The following is an 18,342-nucleotide window of genomic DNA, read 5'->3' on the forward strand; positions in this document are numbered from 1 at the left end:
TGTATGACCAAATGGTTGCGCCGATGTGGCATCATAAACAATAAAAAGTTTGCTTGTCCTGTCAGAGAGACAAATCGCACATGTCGTCCTCTGGAATTACTTTCATCTATGTAAACATAAATGGCGCCTATATTTACGACGTTTGAAGTCTAAAACGTTGTTTTGCCTTCCTATTTCCGGAGCCAAAAACGCGTTTAAATGACAAAAATTTCAACCTGTAGGGGTGACGCAACAAATGGCCTGAAAGTATTTTCTGGTTTACAGCACTTTGCCACTTATTGCGTTATGCCTTATAGCAGTAATTCTTTTAAACCTGAAGAGTTTTTGGGGTGATAGGATTTACATAATTAGTGTTATTAGATGTCGCTCTTCTGTATAAGAATAGATGGCGTGGTTCCCCTGTTATATTATCGTACATATTCAAGTGCAATAAACATTTGTTTGTGTGTCCTAGTAGTTGAAGAGTAAGATTTAATATTTGTTACATTGTGTCGCAAAACAAGGACGATATGCATGCATGAAGCATGAAACAACCTGGTAAACACATGCAATCGCTGGGAATGTAAATAGTGCAGCTAGTAATGTCGTCATACCACCATCAGCGGGAAGGTTGTGTGGAGTTGCAACTTGAAAAAGCATGACGACATACGTGTTGTATAGCGGTTTTCTGGAAAAGGATCATTGCAACATTTACTGCTATAAATGCAAAATTTATTTGGCAACGCTACACATTTTATTATGTCTTAAGCACCATTGCCTTTCAAGGCATCTTGTACTTTTAGTGTGAAAATTTTCAATTTTAGCAATGACATGTTCGTAGTTCTTCAGATTTAAACACTGTCAGTAAATTGTTCTCACCCGCAACAAATTACCCGAAACTAAATTACTTAAGCCATACAGAGCAAGCTGGGAGGCGAACCCACATTTCGACATAATGGGGCGAACCATGCATTGAATTAGTTTATGTTTTCGTTTTACCACACGGCTGCGCCGGTCTGTGTTATCTGTGTCTCAAGGGATGCGCGTGTTCCATTCGTTATTTCTATGCCTCCCGTGAAACCTTCCCCTTTTGATAGGGAGAGCGTTTTCAAGTAATGTCAAGATCTTAGAACAATCGTCTTTTATCTAGAATGTCGGGATGTAAATCGACGGTTCCAGAAACACTCGCGCGAAATATAAAAGTGTACAGACCAGACACCGTGGTATCTGACTGGCCGACGCTCGCCTGCGTACGTCACTTCGTTGACACCTGCGCCGGTAGTACGCGCATAATCCCAGAAAACTTCGCAGGCCCTTCTTGTCTTCCGGTCTAGGGAATTTCGCTATGGCTGAAGTTTTCATCCTGTCAGACAGGACTCCTGCGAAGTTGACGACGTGGCCCAAAAACCTGAGCTCCTCGTAGCGAAGCGGAACTTTTCAGGCTTCAGCATTAACCCAAAGGTAGGAATGGCCTCGAGTACAGACTCTAACCTCGCAAGGTGATCGTCGGAATTCCGGGAGGATACCACAACGTCGTCGAGGTATCTGTGGAGGTGTGCCACTTCAGTCCAGCTAGCACAGTGTCCATGACCCTTTGAAACGTTGCTGGTGCCATGCACACCTCTAACGGCATCACCTTTAACTGGTATAGGCCTTCCGGGCTTATGAATGCAGTTTTCTCTCGGCCTCTCTCGGCAACTGCAATTTGCCAGTATCCCGCCTGCCTGTCTTCAAATCCATCGAAGAGAACCACTTTGCGTAGAGAAATGGTCGAGGGCGTCGTCGACGATTTGTGGCAGGGGTACACGTCCATTTTGGTGATTTTGTTCAGTCCGCGGTAGTGAACTCAGAAAACCAATGTGTCGTATTTTTTCTTCATAATGTCGTCGCTGAGCAGGTCCTGGACCTGTGCCCGAATGGCTTCCCGCACGTGTGAAGACCCGCGGTAGGGTGACCTTCGGGTAGGTCGTGCTACATCTTCGGTTATATTTCGGTACTTCGCTAGGGGTACGTGACGTAATTTTGAGTTCGACCAAAAACACTCTCTGTAGCGACGGAGCAAATACAATAACTCGTCCCTGTTTTCTTGCTGCAGCACTGGATTCACGTCGAAAGGATGCGGTAGCTTGAAAACATCTGCTCGTGCGCGTTCAAAGTTGGCGACCATGATGACTTGTCTTTTGCTTCTTTAGTTTCTTCGAGGAACGCAATTTCAGCGCTCTTGTTTAGATGCTGGTACTTTTCGGTGAAATTAGTAACCAAAACGTGATATTTTCATTGCTCAAAACGCCAATGCCTTTTGCGACAGAGAAACCACGTGGTCACACTCTACGATAGCATCGATGTCAGGACCAGCTTCCTCACAGTTGATGGTGATCATCAAGCTTGCTTGGGGTACAGGGTGACGTGATTGTCGATGATCCTTACAGCCACACGGTGTTCGGGGTGTGGTACCGGCGTTTTGGGGTGATCGGCGGCAAAAGTTATCGACCTTGTCTCCTGATCAATTATTGAACCGTTCGTCAAAAAGTCCATTCTAAGTTACATCCCGGGAGCAGTTTGGCAAAATGACGAACCCAGTAGAATACGTGGTGCCGTCTATGGTGACGCGCAATGTGCCGTTCCACTTGATGTACGAGATGGCCTCCTGCTGTGTGTATGTGCGGACCATCCCTACTCGTTGTAATTTTCTTCATCTTAGACGCGAGTGACCCGCTCATTACTGAGTAGTCGGCTCCCGTGTCGGTTAGGGCTACTAGGTCAAAGCCGTTGATGGACAACGGGATCTTGGACGTCGCTTTCCTCGAGTTTCGGGTGCGTCGGGGCGTCGTATCTCCCCTTGTGCGTATTGGGGGTAGCGCACTATGCGTTGTCATTGTCGTCGTCTTCTCAGCGGCTTGCTCGATCATTTCGGGTACCCATCGCGTCATGTTATCGTCGTGTTCGGGACTCATGTGCGGGTGGAATTGGGTCGCCGGGCTGAGGGCTTGTCATGAAATATCGTCTTCCGCTAGTCGTCGCGTCATTGGAAGGTTTTCATTTTTTCACCGTCGTGAAACTTCAGCTCCAGAAGTTGGTTCTTTTAGTTTCCCCTACGCGGGTTTGGAGCACTCCCACGCGAGAAGTCACCGTTGCTTCGACTGCTTGGCGATAGGTATAGATACGGTTACGGCGAAGGTTTGTAGTGTGTTGGACCTAGGATGGTCTTGCTGAAGTAATCTTTGATTTCAGTAGGGCGCTGGCCGGGCCGTCTTCTTGGGGCTTCGACTTTTCTAGAGATTTATATTTGACAGAGAAGTTTCCTTTTCCACATCTGGTACTTGGCCACGGGAAATGCGCAATCACTGTAACTACTGTAATAGGTTTAAGACGCTGCCAATACAATTTTGAAACCACGATGACTACTGAATACCGATCTAGCACCCTCCGTTACAAATACACCTGCAAAAATATTCAGCGTAAACATCATTCTTTTCAACACACCCTCTAAATCTGGAAATGTATGCTGCCTGGATTAAAAATTATTTTACATTGTCATGCTCTACGATAGTTACTCTGACCGGCATTTAATTAAAAAAGTTCTTCACACTTTGAAAGGAGCTTCAAAAGGTGTGAGGAAATAACACAAAAATGACAATGCAACACGCCAGCGCTTCCATTTATTTTAAAGTCGTTTTATAGAGACACAAATATATTTCGTGACCGACACAAATGCCATACCTCAACGCCACTGTCGCCTAATTCCGTATCACCGTATTCGAGTCGAACGGAAAAGACAAAAACGATGAAGAGCCCTAGCTGCAGTTTAAAAACTTCTGTGGGCCACAGCTGGTCGCTGTCGCCAAAACTGGTTGTTCAATGTAAACGTTCGAGCTACGCTTGCCGCGTCGTCCAGAAAAATCGTCTCATGTGGTAACCTCAGCCTCTAAGACGATAGCGCAGTTTGCTTAAAACCGAATTTGGACGTCAAATGACATTGCAGTGTGGGCACGGAAGTTTTTAACGAAACGGAAAGCTGGGAAGATGGTAGCTAAAATGGGTGTCGCACACATGAAAGCACAGTATGTCACCTGTTTGTACTCTTTACAAAAAAGAACACTATAGTTAGCACTTTAGGACTTAAGCAGCTAAAAGCGAGAGCGCTATTTTAGGAAAGAACGAACCCAAGCTCACGAACTCACTGCGAAACCGAAGTAATCAAGCACCGTTTTCCCGCCAAGCAGGTTTACTTCACACGCATCAAGTTTCGTGTAATATGACCATGGTTCACGTCTTGCAGGATGCTGCGCGTGTACATTCCACGTGTGAGCCAACTGTGTGTTATCATTGGGGGCCTTAGCGTTTGAATAAACCACCTGTTACGAAGCAGCTTAGAGCTCGGGCTATCCGCGCCTCCTGTCGTATTCGTCTTATAGGCGCGCTTTTCAGCAGCAACAATGAAGTCTACAACATGCCCAAACCTTTCATAAGCGGTTTTGTAGTAGTAAGGACTCTCCGTTTATTACTTAAAATGAACATTTCCTAGCCTCAGCAACGCCGTTTTGCAGTTGTTCTAACGGGCGTCTTATCAGAAGTACCACTTCCCATGCCTTAACTTCGGAAGACGGGGAAGATTCAGCTGCAGCTCTCGTCTGTAGGTCAGCAACAGCCATCACGAATTTTCAGTGGGGCGGATAACTCTGAAAGCCCCCTCCTACTTCCGAGAAGACCCTCCAAACAACTCCAACTGCCTTCTTCGGAGCACCTCGCACGCAGGCCTAGACGTAACGAGGAAAGCACGCCGGCCCTCGCGGTTTTACTTCCCGGAGACCGGTCAACCTCTGAAAGCGTAGGGCGAACAGTGCGTGGTACAGGCTTTCGGTGCATCTCTGCCCTATCTATGAACCAATCTCTGTCCTATCAATATTGGCGAAAATATTTGTGAGGATTATAAACAAATGGCTCATCGGATTTGCAAGTTCTAACTAAGTTATAGATTATTATTTCGGATTTTGCAAAAACCGGTGTAGTAAAAATGCAGAAATCCTTGGAACTATAGCAAAAAAAATCAACACTGGCTATATTTCGGGACTTTGAAAAGTCTTTGGACAGTGTTCAACACAATATACATTTAAAACCTGTCTATAGCATTTGTTGCACAGCGTACAGACTGCTAAAGAACTATTTGTCCTCTAGAAGCCAATATGCGGTAATAAATAAATTAACGAATTTCCGCCAGAAACACCACACCACGATTCGCGACGAAGGAACCTTTCCAGAGGAGTAGGAGCTTTACACCGGTTGCTGTTTTGCGCTCAAACAAAAAGTAAACAACCAAATTATATTTCACTTCTACATTCTAGCTTGAGTTACTTTTTTTAATATGGTTGACGACTACGCAAACAAACCTAATTAATGTCATGACTCTACTGAAATGGGCTATGAGGGCAGTTGAAAATATTATATCATGAAGTGCAGAGTTTTAGGCTGATGGAAATTACGACAGCAAAAATTGATGTTTAAATTTTACCGCCAAAGACAAACAAGCAACGATATATTTACCATGAAGAATTACGAAAATACAAGACCTTATGAATTAGGAAACAAACTGATACCAAATACTCCCGTTGGCACCAATATTGGGACGAGCTGTTGGTTTTAGAAATAACAGGGCTATTGAACGTGTACTCTACAATATCTGGGCTAATGCAAACTACTACGTCACTACCGGATTGAAAATAAAAAAGCATTTTTTTCCTCTCGGGTAGCAGGTGTTGTGTGCGTTAGCACTTGATCATTACTTCAATCCTTTTTGATATCGTAAAAATATCTTGTAAAGTAGCTCGTACACACAGAAAGATAATGTATATTGTGAATTTCATTTTATTTAGTTATGTTGCACGTGCGGATTTACAGATCTTTAAAAATATTTTCTTTGTATCCAGTTATCTGGTACAAATGGTGACTTTGTAAGTAGTTTGAACTCTGTCAGCCAAGGCACTTCTGATATCAACATATTTTCATGTTGTTCCTATTCATTGCTTCATTTCTGCTATGTTGAATTGCTTCGTTTTCCTATGCCTGGTAAAAGTGGCCTGGCCTCGTAAGCCATTTGTTGCCTTTAGCCTTGGCCACCGACCAAGTACTCGTGTTATAATGGTCTAGAATAAAGGCAAACAACCTTTTTTAACATGTAGCCTCACTACCACCTCGAACGGCTTACATGGAGGCCAGCGCACCGATAAACCTCCAATCCTGTCGACATTCCTTGGCGCCAGCTTCTGACTCGCACTTTTCTCTCTTTTACCATCCGCTACGTCATCCATCAGATATCCGATCCTCCTCATCTTGTAACTTCTGCCCGCTAGGTCTGACACACACCACATCATGTGAGGCTGCGCTAAACGTCCTCTGCCTAATGCCTGTATTTTAAGAGTAAGCAGCAGAGAGAGGCTCCCTTTTTCAGCATAGCATTTTACCACGAGTACAAAGTTCCGCATGTGGCACGGAGAACGGTGGGTGTTTGCGCAGTGTGTCCCTCCTAACTTTGCTCTTGTCCGCTTTTTGTGCAATTCTTTGTAATTGAGGCCCAGGGTAATCTTGAATCGAGCCTTCCTTTCTCTTCCCTGGGCCCCTTGTCTTTGAAAAAACAACGGGTGACACTCGGTACACCTTCTAGTTACACAACAAGCATGAAAGGAACGCGCATGTAAGACCCCGGTTAGCGGTTGGCCATACGGATGCGGGTGTGTGCTCAGACTTAGTAGTCGCAACAGAAACTTACAAAAGGGGAGGTATGGCACTGCAAATAAGACGTCCTGTGAGAATTCTTGAATTCGCACGCACATGGTTTTGCAATCACAAGTTATAAGAGTCAAAGACCGGCTTTACTCAATTCTGTAAAGGAAAAGCTATATCCACCCTAGCGCAGCCGTACAGATAAGAATGAAAAGAATGCATCTTTAACTTAACCTTTACAGTTGCAGAAAAATTAGTGCAGTTCCTGGATATCGTATTATTTCTAATACCGCCTCAGTTCGGGAGGATTGAAAAATGTCTTGCACTATATTATTGAGAATGCTTTGGTTTCTGCGGTATTTATTTATTGCCCCGTTCATGCAGGGACAACACGCCCTTATAGCGACAACATCTAGGGTATAGAATATTAGAAAATCCTAAATTAAGACTTTATTTTTAGATACTTTCATTGTCATTTGGAAGTTTCGCGGGTGGCAGATTTATTGGCCACCAGTGTAAGAAAACAAATTGTTAATGTATCCGTGGCTAGCTTTAAAGCTGTAGTTTTAAAGCCAGGTGAATATTTCCAAAGTCATAAGACCTTCAGGGCAAGAACACTTTAAATGATGGCCTTGGTATCTGCTTCGAAAATATAAAATGGAAATAGTTTTGTTCTGTTTGACGCGTTATCCCTTTTCCCATGCAAGCATGATAGCAACATTGAAGATTGTCACGAGGTGAAGTGAAAACGATAATGAAGATGCGCTCTTCGGGATATGCTCCAAACACCCCGAACATCATCATCGGCGTCTCCAACATCATCATCGTCTTCTTGCCAAGCACCCAATGAGAAGATGTCAGCAACTACGCAGGGGATGCGGTGACGGGGAAGAAGAAGACGTGTGTGCGATGCTGCGGAGATACATGGCTGTCGGGCGTTCGGACCCGAGCGTGTAGCGGCGAGCATCGAAGAGTGACATCCACACCTACCATCCGCCTGTCATCAACTCCAGTATCAGGAGGGGTCAACCGTGCGTCCACGAGGCCCGCGTTCTCTTCAAGCGCGAGAGCCTGGAACACGGTGCACCACAGGGAGAGAGAGAGATGAAACTTTATTAGGCAGCTCAAGTCCGAGCCGCGGAGTTATCAGTCCACGGAGGAAGGGGGTGTTCCACGGTCCTCCGACGGTGGTGGGCTTGGCGGAGGTGCACAAAGAGTTTCAATGTGGGCAGCCAAGAGGGACCACAGGGCTGCCCGTAGGTTTTCAGGGGGAGCGGCCCAGCTAGACCACGAGTAGGGAATATCAGGGGGGAAGGGGTTGGTCGAAAGAAATGTGGAAGACGAGGTCGCCCGTACACAGCGCCAATATGTATGTTCATTGTCCGGATAGCCACCGCATACCTGACAGTGCGGACGGCCTGGTGACTTTTGTATGTAGTGGAGGAACAGATCACAGGGGAGGGACAATGTCTGCGCCTGTCTAATATATGTAGCGTGTCTCCGTGACATAAATTTAGATGGGGAGGGAAGTACCATTCTTGCTTTGCGGAGGTTGCCGAGATGTTCGCGGCGCCTTTTATGGTGCATTGCTCTATCCTCTTTTGGATTGTATTCCTCAGGCCACGGCTGAGGGCTGCCCGGGAAATGAGCGTCGCGGGCCAGAGCGTGAGCTCGTTCATTACCCTCTATGCCTTGGTGGCCAGGGATCCATTCGAGGAAAACGTGTAGGTGGGGATGCGCGTGCATATATGTTGTCAGGCTAGTGTGGACAGGGGATGGAATGTCATTCGAGGCGAAGCTTCGAAGTGCTCCCTGACTGTCCGTGCGGACTGTAATGTGGGCGGTCCGATGCTGGTGAAGTGTAATGGCTTCTGCGATGGCTTGAGTCTCTGCAGCTGTGGGCGAGGGGACGTTGACGTGATGCCGTACGTGAGCTGTGCAGGGGCCAACCGATGCCGTAGTCGTTGTATGGTCCACAAAACGGGCGTCCGTGTAGTAGGTGTCATGGATTGGTTCGGGCAGATGTTGAGCGCGCGATGCTCTACGTTCTTGATCTGTGGCTTGACTCATGTGTTTTGGTATGGGTAGCACAGTGATTCTTGGTATGCTTTCCCAGGGTGGCGGCGAGGGAGTGATGGGTGGAAGGTGGTCGGTGGGATACCCGAGGGCGCGAAGAATCTCCCGCCCTTGCATTGAAGTTGTTAGTCGGTGGTGCTGAGCTTCATGATAAACTGAGGCTTTTTCTTCAAGCGTGTTGTGGAGGGCAGCGTCATTAATTAATGCTGTGGGAGCGTAGAGAGGCACTCCCATTTCTATGCGGATGCATTTTCTGATGGCTGTTTCGATTTTGTTGGCTTGTGTCTTGGTAAGGCGCTGAAAAGGGTATGCATACATGACGCGTGAGAACACGAGGGCTTCCACTACTTTGCGTAATTCGTGTTCTTGGAGGCCTTGATGGTGTCGCGTCACGCGGCGGAGCATTTGGTGAATTTGGTTAATTTGAGCAATGATGGATTTGACCCATTCTGTACTTTTACCGTCTTGTTGGAGGATGAAGCCCAGGACCTTGATGTGGCTACGGCGAGGGATGGGCAAGTTGTTTACTGTCAGATTAATTAGGTTGCGATATTGGTTATTTTTCTTGGTTCTGTTGTCTAATACCACTACATATTCTGATTTCTCGTTTGAGCAGGTGAGTCCTACGTCATGGGCGTACCCGCTGATGATATCGAGACCCTGTTGTAACGTGTATTCCTGCTCGCCGGGGCTACCCTTTGTACACCAGAGTGTGACGTCGTCAGCGTATATGGCGTGTTGAAGATTTGGGATAGCGTTCAGTTTGTCGGGGAGATTTTTCATCACTAGATTGAAGAGCGTTGGTGATAATATAGACCCTTGTGGTGTGCCTCTGCTTTACCCACCACAGGGGGCGTCTATACGTGATCGGGCCCCCACCTACAACCCAGGCCGCGACTGGCTCACACCGACGCTTCCACGCCTTACCCGGACTGACCGTGCGATGGAACTCACGAAACTGTAAGCCGTGCGCTGTGTTCAAACTTTCGTATAGTCTCTTCCGGATGGTTAAGCTGTCTTCTTTTTGGTGATACGTGTCTTTGCTCCATGTGTCTGTCGTCGGTTGACCGGTACATAAACGCAGTTATTCCTGGTCCTTTTCTCTGTTACTTCGCTTCGACTTAGAACCTGACAAAGATACCTTTATTTGTTTGATGTAAATAGTGCCGGCTCATTGATTAGGATGTACGAAAATACAAATAAATGAAATAAATGGTGGAAGCACGAGGTTGACAAGAATAATTTGGCAGCACCAAGAACACACAAGCGCTGTGATCACAAGATGTTTTGGACACACAAACAACTTTACAAGTTATTTAATCACCCCTAGCGCAAGTAAATGTCTTGTACAGAAGTACAAATTGCTTCCTTGGTTAAGCTAGTAAGAAGCACATTGTGGTTTTCACGTCGCCCTGTATTGTTCAGGTATAACTGCAGACACCTGAAAAAAAAAACAAAAGTTTGAGCAAAATAAGAAAAATGTGAGCTTAATTGAACGCTACAAATACAACATAGGGCTTCGCAGCAAGTAAGTGGTCCGTCAGTAATACTTTTTTTCTTAAATAACCACAGCACCAGTAAAACTGTCAGCACCTGCCTCAAACTTAGGTGGTCTCTTTTTAGTTGTGACGTCCTGTTGTAGTTTCAGGCCACCCGTCCGCCCATTCAGGTCACCCATCCGTTTTACGACGACGTCTTCAATGTGTACTTACATTCCGCAACCTAGGGCACGGCAAGTTGAAGGCCAGTTCATTGAGCACAAAAAGTACCTTTATCTAACAATTTGATAAAATATTCGTCAAGCCAGATTTTTGTTTCAATTTCATTCTCTGGGGAAAATGCCTTCGGCCAAGGAGCTGCATTGATTAAGATCCCAAACATGACTAGTGGTATGAGTAGAACTGCAATACCTGTTGCTCGGCTTGTGGAGGGCGGGTAAGAAACCCCGATCACTCTCTACCAACGTTCTAAATCTGAAGAATATTGTGAGTGTCAGGTGGGGTGTCAAGATGGCTACGTACAGGCATGAAGTGGTCATAAATATTTCAAATCTACCCGTCATTTTAAAAATATCTTTTACCGATAGGCCACTCGAGATATCCAAATCTTTCTTTCCGCACGCCTACAATCCACATGCAACCTTCCCCCACGTCCCTACGCTACGCTCAACCTCCTTCACCCATTACTGAGAGTGCCATCCATGCAATGTTCTGCGCCATCTAACCTCTAACATCTCTTCCTTCGAGGACTGGTGGTACCTGGTTCGTTGTGCTGATACCAAGTAGACGCGAGAACTGGTGTTGATTCACTGGCGATGGGTTAGTTTGTTTTCCTGCGTGATTTACGCACCTAGCAGCTCGTAACGAAGCGACTGTGGCAAAACTGCCGGGACGGGATGGTCTAGGATATAAGGCTTTCTGTCTCTTTCTCCCTCGCTCTCTAGCGAGATGCAAAAACTCTGCTGCACGTATTTTTATTCGAAATCTGCACGTGCTGCCGCTACATGGCGGCTAGTAGGTAAGGCCGTAACATTCCGCAACCTATGTATATGTGCCGCCATAGCTGTGGTTAAACCACACCCAGTGGCCTACGAATTGCATCATCGTGTTTGTAAGGTTTTTCTGCTACAAGACCGTGGATGTCCCGCCTCGAACCGCCTACTCGCCAACCTTCAGTTAATGACGAAGATTTCTTGGGGATGCTACGACTAACCAGATACACATACTTCCTTACGCTGCTGCTTTTGCGGCCTGCGCTGCTGGGCTGGCAGAGGGGTTTCAGAAGGGATCTATTGAAACGGTGTCCCATCAGGAAAGATGTCTCCGGCCTACCAGCGCATCGCAGAGGTGTAAACTGGTCCACCAGCACGACCATTGGGTTTGACAGGACGGACCCCAGTCCCTCCCTTCAACAGTGATCATTAACCCATCTGTACACGCAATCACACGAATGTCCCGGCAACGATAACGAAGACAGGCCGGGTAAGCCGGCCCGGCCCCCTTTGCTGATCCCGCTGAGACAACTGACCAAAGTTAGTATCAGAGACTTCGAAAAGGCTCTTTTACGCACTTGATCGCCATTACAACCGCTCAAATCTACCTGCCTGGAATCGTATCTCGCAAATGCGATATCGCCAACAATTTAATACACATTACAGCGTACAATGAAGAACAAGCCCGGTGTATCGTTCTGACCGCAAGTACACAAAGCCGTCAAAACAGCAAAATCATCTGAATCCCGTCCAGGTTATGGAATCGCGTCACCACCTGAACACGACACGCGGAGTCATCGAAGTCGTACCGAATGAGTCGAATGAAGACATCATCAGGAGGCTTTGATGTGAGTAAGCTAAGGTGCTTAGCGCACAAAGAATTCTCGTGGCCAAAAAGCAGTGGTGAACTTTCGCTCTTTAACACTCCTAAAATTCTGAATTACTCTAAGTCAATTGTCAAGGTAACAGTATACTCCCCGAAGCGTACTCCCCGACAAGCGCCAGAAGGTCGGGCATATCGCGAATCACTGCTCACAGCCAACCATCTGCCACCCATGTGGCCGGTACGACGAAGGAACTCAGGATTCTTCAAATCGTTTAATGCGCAGCATGAAAACACGAAGGTCACATACCAGTCAGCCCGAAATTCTCAAGCCATATCCTACTCTCTTTCATAACACCACATAACGATGCCGCTGGTGGCATTTCATAGGCTAATAGAGTAGAAACGTCCAGCAGCAAGACGGCATTATAAACAGCTCGCCGGAACCCGCAAGCAAGACCTTCGATTTTAGTTTTTCACTGAATCAGAAAGAACAATGTTCCACAAAATGCCCGTTAACTTAATGAGCTCGAACAACTTAGGGAAGATAATCAAAAACTAAAAAAAGACACTTTCGGAAAAGACAAGTCCGGCACTTCCACCCAAACCACACTCAAAACCACCCAAACGTTTTTTCAAGACGTAGGCCGAGCCCCATCTTTAAACGCACGTTGATGTCTCGGGACAGAATCGACCCCCTAATCTCAATAAATTGCTCAACATTATCCAATCGGACGTCATGAAAGAAAGGGGCGGTTGACGAGAAGACATCAGAAAAAAATTTTATCCTTGTAGAATCGCATGCAATAATAGAGGCAATGACAATGTAATGACAATAATACAGCCACCCCAAGTATAACACTGCCACAAGAACTCCAACAGGAACCACCTGGCAAAATATCACCACATAGAAATGCCCAATTTCAAAAGTGGTCCGCCTATTGTATAAACATGCGCTGTCAAAAATTGTGCACCACTCGGTAATATCAGTGCACAAGATTCAAAAAGTTGAGCCACAGTTTATTCTGCTTCAAGGACCACCAAGCTTTCCAAATGTCAATGAATGCGTTACGTATTCGGACCCTCTAATACCATGCAAGCTAACCTGCGCCCACAACGTGCCCCTCAGTCAACAGGGTTCTTCCTGATTGATATAAATTGATGTCATCACATCCAACTCCTTGGACTTGCACCACAGCAGCATGAAGCAGTAGTAATCCGCGGCACAGTTTTGAACGCGAAGCAGTTCTTTTCGCCCTGTTTTACTACAAGACGATCACTGGATCTGCTCGACGCGCCTCTTTTCATGAATCATCGAGCCCATGCACCATTATCCCTCCACACAGGCCATATTTACTGAAGATTTGAATGCTAAAAATACAACATTGCGCTACGCAGCTAGTAATAGTTCAAAAAAAGGATTAGAAAAAAACAATGGAGAATGTCTGGTACTATTTTCCCATTGGAGATGATACCCCATTGAAGCAACAAGAATGGGACTCCACTCTTCTGAGAAAGGCACCTCTACATAACACACCTTCGTGTCTCCAGGGCTAGTAATTACTTGAAAAACCATCTACACCACTGAGGGCCGACGGCAACTCTTCGAATATCAGTTTTGTTTTATGGTGAGGAAATCCAAACGGAAATTTTGTAATCAACATACTGGAACTCTGTTTCTGAAATTTTCAACAAATCATCAGAGCCAGCCTTATTCCTCCCGACTTTCATAAAACGTATAAAGAAGGCTGCCCAAACCTCAAAACAGGGCATCACTGTTCACACGACAGACCTGCCATGCACGGCCGCCTGCCCGACCTGCAGAATCGAGCTAGACACCTGAGACGTAAAGTCGGGCGACTTGGGAAGTGGCAGACGACAGAGTGAAACTAAGGCATCAATACAAAATCAACCAAACATATCACAACATATTGGCTAACAAACACTGGGAAGAACTGTGCTCAACTTGAGGCAAATAGTGCACTCAAAAAGATTTGACGGATACTCAGTGGCATTGTGGAAAGGGCAAACAACGTCACCCCCTCTTCTCGACGGTCACACTCCACTACTATACCGAGATGGTGGAACGGGAGCTACAGGAACACTTTTGCCTTGAGCTAGTTCACAACCCTGCATGTACCTGACTATAGTCGAGCAAGACTCTGGCAACTCTATTTTAGACCCAGCTTTCATTACAGGGAAACGTCGCACCGCCGTCAAGACATCAATGTTAAATCACCAGAAGAAATGAAACGGTCATGTAGCAACACCCCTTTAACCTGAACACACCTCAACTACATCATTTTTTTGGAATTATAAATCAATTCTGGAACACGGGTGGAATTCCTGACATGTAATGTAATGTCTTCGGGCCCTTAAGGAACTAATAAATGAAATGAAAACCTGAAATTTCCCTGTTTCACCTTATTCCAAAGATATGAAAATACACCCAAGTAATCTCCAAGCTTGGACCCATACAGCTTACACCAACATCATATAAGCTGATAGAAGGCCTCATCAACCACTGGTTACAATACGAAATCGAATATATGAATCATTGTTTCAGCCGGAAAACACTGGCTTTAGCGAGTACACAGGAACCAATGACTGCCTCTTGCTCTTACGACGGGTAATAAAATCAATGCATTCCCGGAAGACCACTGACTTCGCGACTACGTGTTCACTGTAGAGCTTCATAAACATGTCTACGGAGCAGATCAAACAAACATTTTTTTCTGAAATGGCCCAATCCTTTCCCAGCAAGGAAAGCACAATTCTTGATCAACAACTTCATAACCGACCCGTCCAATCCAGCAGCACGCTCCCTGAATTGGCACCCAATACCCACTGTAACGACAATGGTGCTACGCAGGGATCTACACATCGACCTGTACAATTCAACATCGCCTTAGCAAACTTAGTTCTACAACAAGAAATGTAAACCGGTTTTGCAATCTATGCTGACGATACGGCTGGAAGGTAGACTAGTCTTCAACATCCGACGTGTTGGCTGAGCTGCAGGAAGCAGTGAACCGCCTCGAAGCACGCATAGCGAAACTTGGCCAAGTACTCGCCCAAGAAAAGAAAACTTCTTATGGTACCACGTGATAGGAACACTCTAGCCACAGAGTTTTTACTGGTGTAGTTTAGAGACCCAACAATCCAAACGGCACATCGCCACGTACGCCGCTTCGGTTTCCCACTTGGAAATCATAACAGTCCTTAAATATTGCTAGATCAACTACGACAAAATTGTTACACCACCCAAATTATTGGGGAAATTATCTAAAACCTATTTTGGTGCGCGTTAACTAGCATGCCTATAAATAATCCAAACAGTTGCAAGCGAATTCTCGGACATGGGGCTGCAGTCTACAATCGAAGGAAAACTAAAACAAACACCTTCGTGTGCTTCTAAAGCCACATTACGTAACATCACAGGCCTCCCAAAATTTACTAATACGGCAGCTCTTGATAGAGCAGTTGCACTCCATTCTATTGGCATCATCATGAAAGAAGCTCCTGAACCGGTAAACACCTGACGTGACCTAACCCGACAAGCACTCCTTCTCACCGCATGGGAAGCGCGAATGCCTATCTCGTTCATTGACCTTCGCCAGCCTTTGCCAGCCCGGAGAACCTAAGAAAACACCAACTGCCATCTCAGCAAACCCTCACGCAGCTGTACAATTACAACATCTTAACGTACCTCTTACTTGCAGAAGTCCATACTTCCGAACGAGATCAACATATATGCCGAAGCCAGCGTGGCAACCTCCAGTATTGGTGTAGCCTTCACCTCTCCTGAAAACAAATCTTTTTGGGGGTCAAATCTTCCTCAGACGCGGCGGTGCAACTGCTCTGAAAAGCCTACTCCATACCGTAATTATGCCCTTAATCAAAGTTGCCACAACATAAATAACCTACCAGCGAAAACACGGATGAACTCACTCGTAGGAAGCCATTGAAGAACTTCGCAAACTACTCTACCTAAACCTGCTCGGCAACTCTATACTCTTACAAAAAGAATTCATCAAAGCCACAAAGTGCACGTCATAGTTGACTACATTCTAGTCCAAAAGGAGCCCAGCCCAGGCTGCCAACCGGCCCAGGAGGCGCCACAGGATTTTGTGAACTGTACGGCACCAGTGCTTCCCCTTTCAGACCCCTGTTCCACTGCTTCAGCATTGATACTTCTCCTAAAAAAAGAATGAAAAAACACAGCGTTTGCAAAAGTTTGCATTCTCCTGGTATCTTGCCTCTGATGTGGCCTGCAGCAGATCTGAAGAAGCCTTCATCAACAACCTATGCGCAGTGACGCATACATTGCTCACGTAACCAAGGAATGCACATAATCCCTCAGCAGAGATGCACGATGCCTCAGTTGCAACACTGATGCCAAATCAAACCTCGGCCACCCAGTGTGGACGTTCCCACGATTTGCAAATCATCGTCCCGAAAGCCAAACAAACATTCGTCCGAGCAGCCTACCACATGAAGCACGTGCTAGATTAAATTTACATTCATTACAAGCAGGGTTTGATTTTTGCGTTAACAGTGGTCTGGCACGAGTAGTCGAATTGGGCTGATGGCGGTAAACACTTTCATGCCCACATAACAGAATCTTCTCTGAATACATCGCTTTATTAGGAGTCACCTTATTTCCATCGTCTATCTACCCACCGGGTTGCGAACGCCATCTTTGCTCTAGTAAAACATTCCATCAATAAATCAAGCTGTATAGTGACATACAACTGCACAAACCAAAATTAGAGCATTTAAGTTTCGTGCATTACTGTTCGCAACAAAAGGAGATCGGCGTCGAAAAGGATTTATTTAGCCCTTGTACCCGTTAAATTCCTATTTGTGATGACTTGATTTTAATGTGGCATAGCTAGCGTGAGAGGAAGCAGGACACGCTGAACGCGTCAGGAGATATGCGTGATTCTGTAGTCACAGAAAGACGCAGAAGCGTATCAAGACTCGTTTTGTGGGCAAGCATGAATACTTACGGCCACGATTCGTCTGATGTAGCAGTTGTTGCTCACTTTTACATCGATGAATTGTTCTTTGTTATTGCGAGCTACAACTGCAGTGTCCTGATTTACTCCGAGGAAGCTCGTTGCCAAGAGCCACCCCTCGGTGGAGTTAGTGACGAAAACGCTAAACTCTTCGTTTGTCTTCATGGGTACACTACGGTACCATTTTTCAGCATCCTGCTGGAAGCCGATCCAAATGCTGAAAAAAGAACAATGGAAACCGAAGTGAAATGCGCGGAACCTAAACGAAGATATCAATATAGACATATATTGATATCTTCCCACTCTATCTTCTCCCACTCTAAGAAGGAACACTTGCAAAGCTGTACGCAGCCCTCAATGTGCACAAGACAAAACAAGTTTGTTTGTAATGTACTTTCCAGAAAATTTACTCAATAAAATTTGGAAGGACGCAAGCTTTGTTCAATTGAAGAAAACTGGAGAGTGTGATTCCGTCCCCCCAAGTCTGTGTAAAACCCAAACTGAATACTTTTGACCACTGTGGAGACAGGACAGGTCGGATTGCGTCGTATGTGGTCCTAGTTCAAATTTCTCGCCAGCATAAAAGACATGCCATTAGAACGGGCAGAAAGTCTATACCTGTGCGTGCACGTCCCCACCCCTCCTTTACTCCCCAACCCTCCGTTATTCTATACCCCTGCACGCATAAACCCGGAACCAAAGCACGCATAAACCACTTCTGATCACGCATGTGCGCGTGATCAGAAGTGATACACACCATCGAAAATGTCGTTCTCAGAGCTCTTCATGCTGAAAAAATATTATTGGATCATTTCGGTGTACAAGCGGGGGCAAGTTTCCCTTCATACCAGAAGAATTCGCAGTTATTCCAAACGCTCGAACCTGAGGCGGCAACAGCGGCTACAGGGGCTTTTCATTGTAATCGTGCCAAATGTCGCTATTGTTAGGGCGGCTCTTCTTCAATTTTCACTCTTCCTCCTACAAGCGAAGGACAATGCGTCCGGCCTATACCGAGTTAAAACCTGAAAAGCTTTGATGTTTATTCCAGCGGACAATCATTTCACCAATGGACAAACATTTCTCAAACATTTTCCCCATTGTGGAAATAATACCGTCTGCCTACGCAGCAACAACGAGCCAAACCGCTAGCTTACGGATGGCAACGGACAAGACGTTTTGAGCTATTAGACTTGTATGTTTAAATATCCAACCAGCAGAACGTGCATGTTCTTGGC

General features: G+C 45.8%; 1 protein-coding gene across 1 annotated transcript in view; it reads right to left on the reverse strand.

Annotated features, from left to right (window-relative positions):
- LOC144163859 (uncharacterized) overlaps positions 1 to 18,342 on the reverse strand; it is an 83,790-nt gene that overhangs the window by 10,441 nt on the left and 55,007 nt on the right. Inside the window, exons 6-7 of the mRNA XM_077694538.1 lie at positions 17,099 to 17,324; positions 7,687 to 7,767 (exon numbers count right to left, since the gene is read on the reverse strand). Of these exons, the coding sequence (XP_077550664.1) occupies positions 7,687 to 7,767; positions 17,099 to 17,324 (307 nt within the window). The remainder of the gene's footprint in view (positions 1 to 7,686; positions 7,768 to 17,098; positions 17,325 to 18,342) is intronic.

This window comes from Haemaphysalis longicornis, unplaced genomic scaffold, assembly GCF_048455015.1.
Source record: "Haemaphysalis longicornis isolate Haplotype H1 unplaced genomic scaffold, Haemaphysalis longicornis Haplotype H1 scaffold_13, whole genome shotgun sequence".
Classification (NCBI taxonomy): Eukaryota; Metazoa; Arthropoda; class Arachnida; order Ixodida; family Ixodidae; genus Haemaphysalis; species Haemaphysalis longicornis.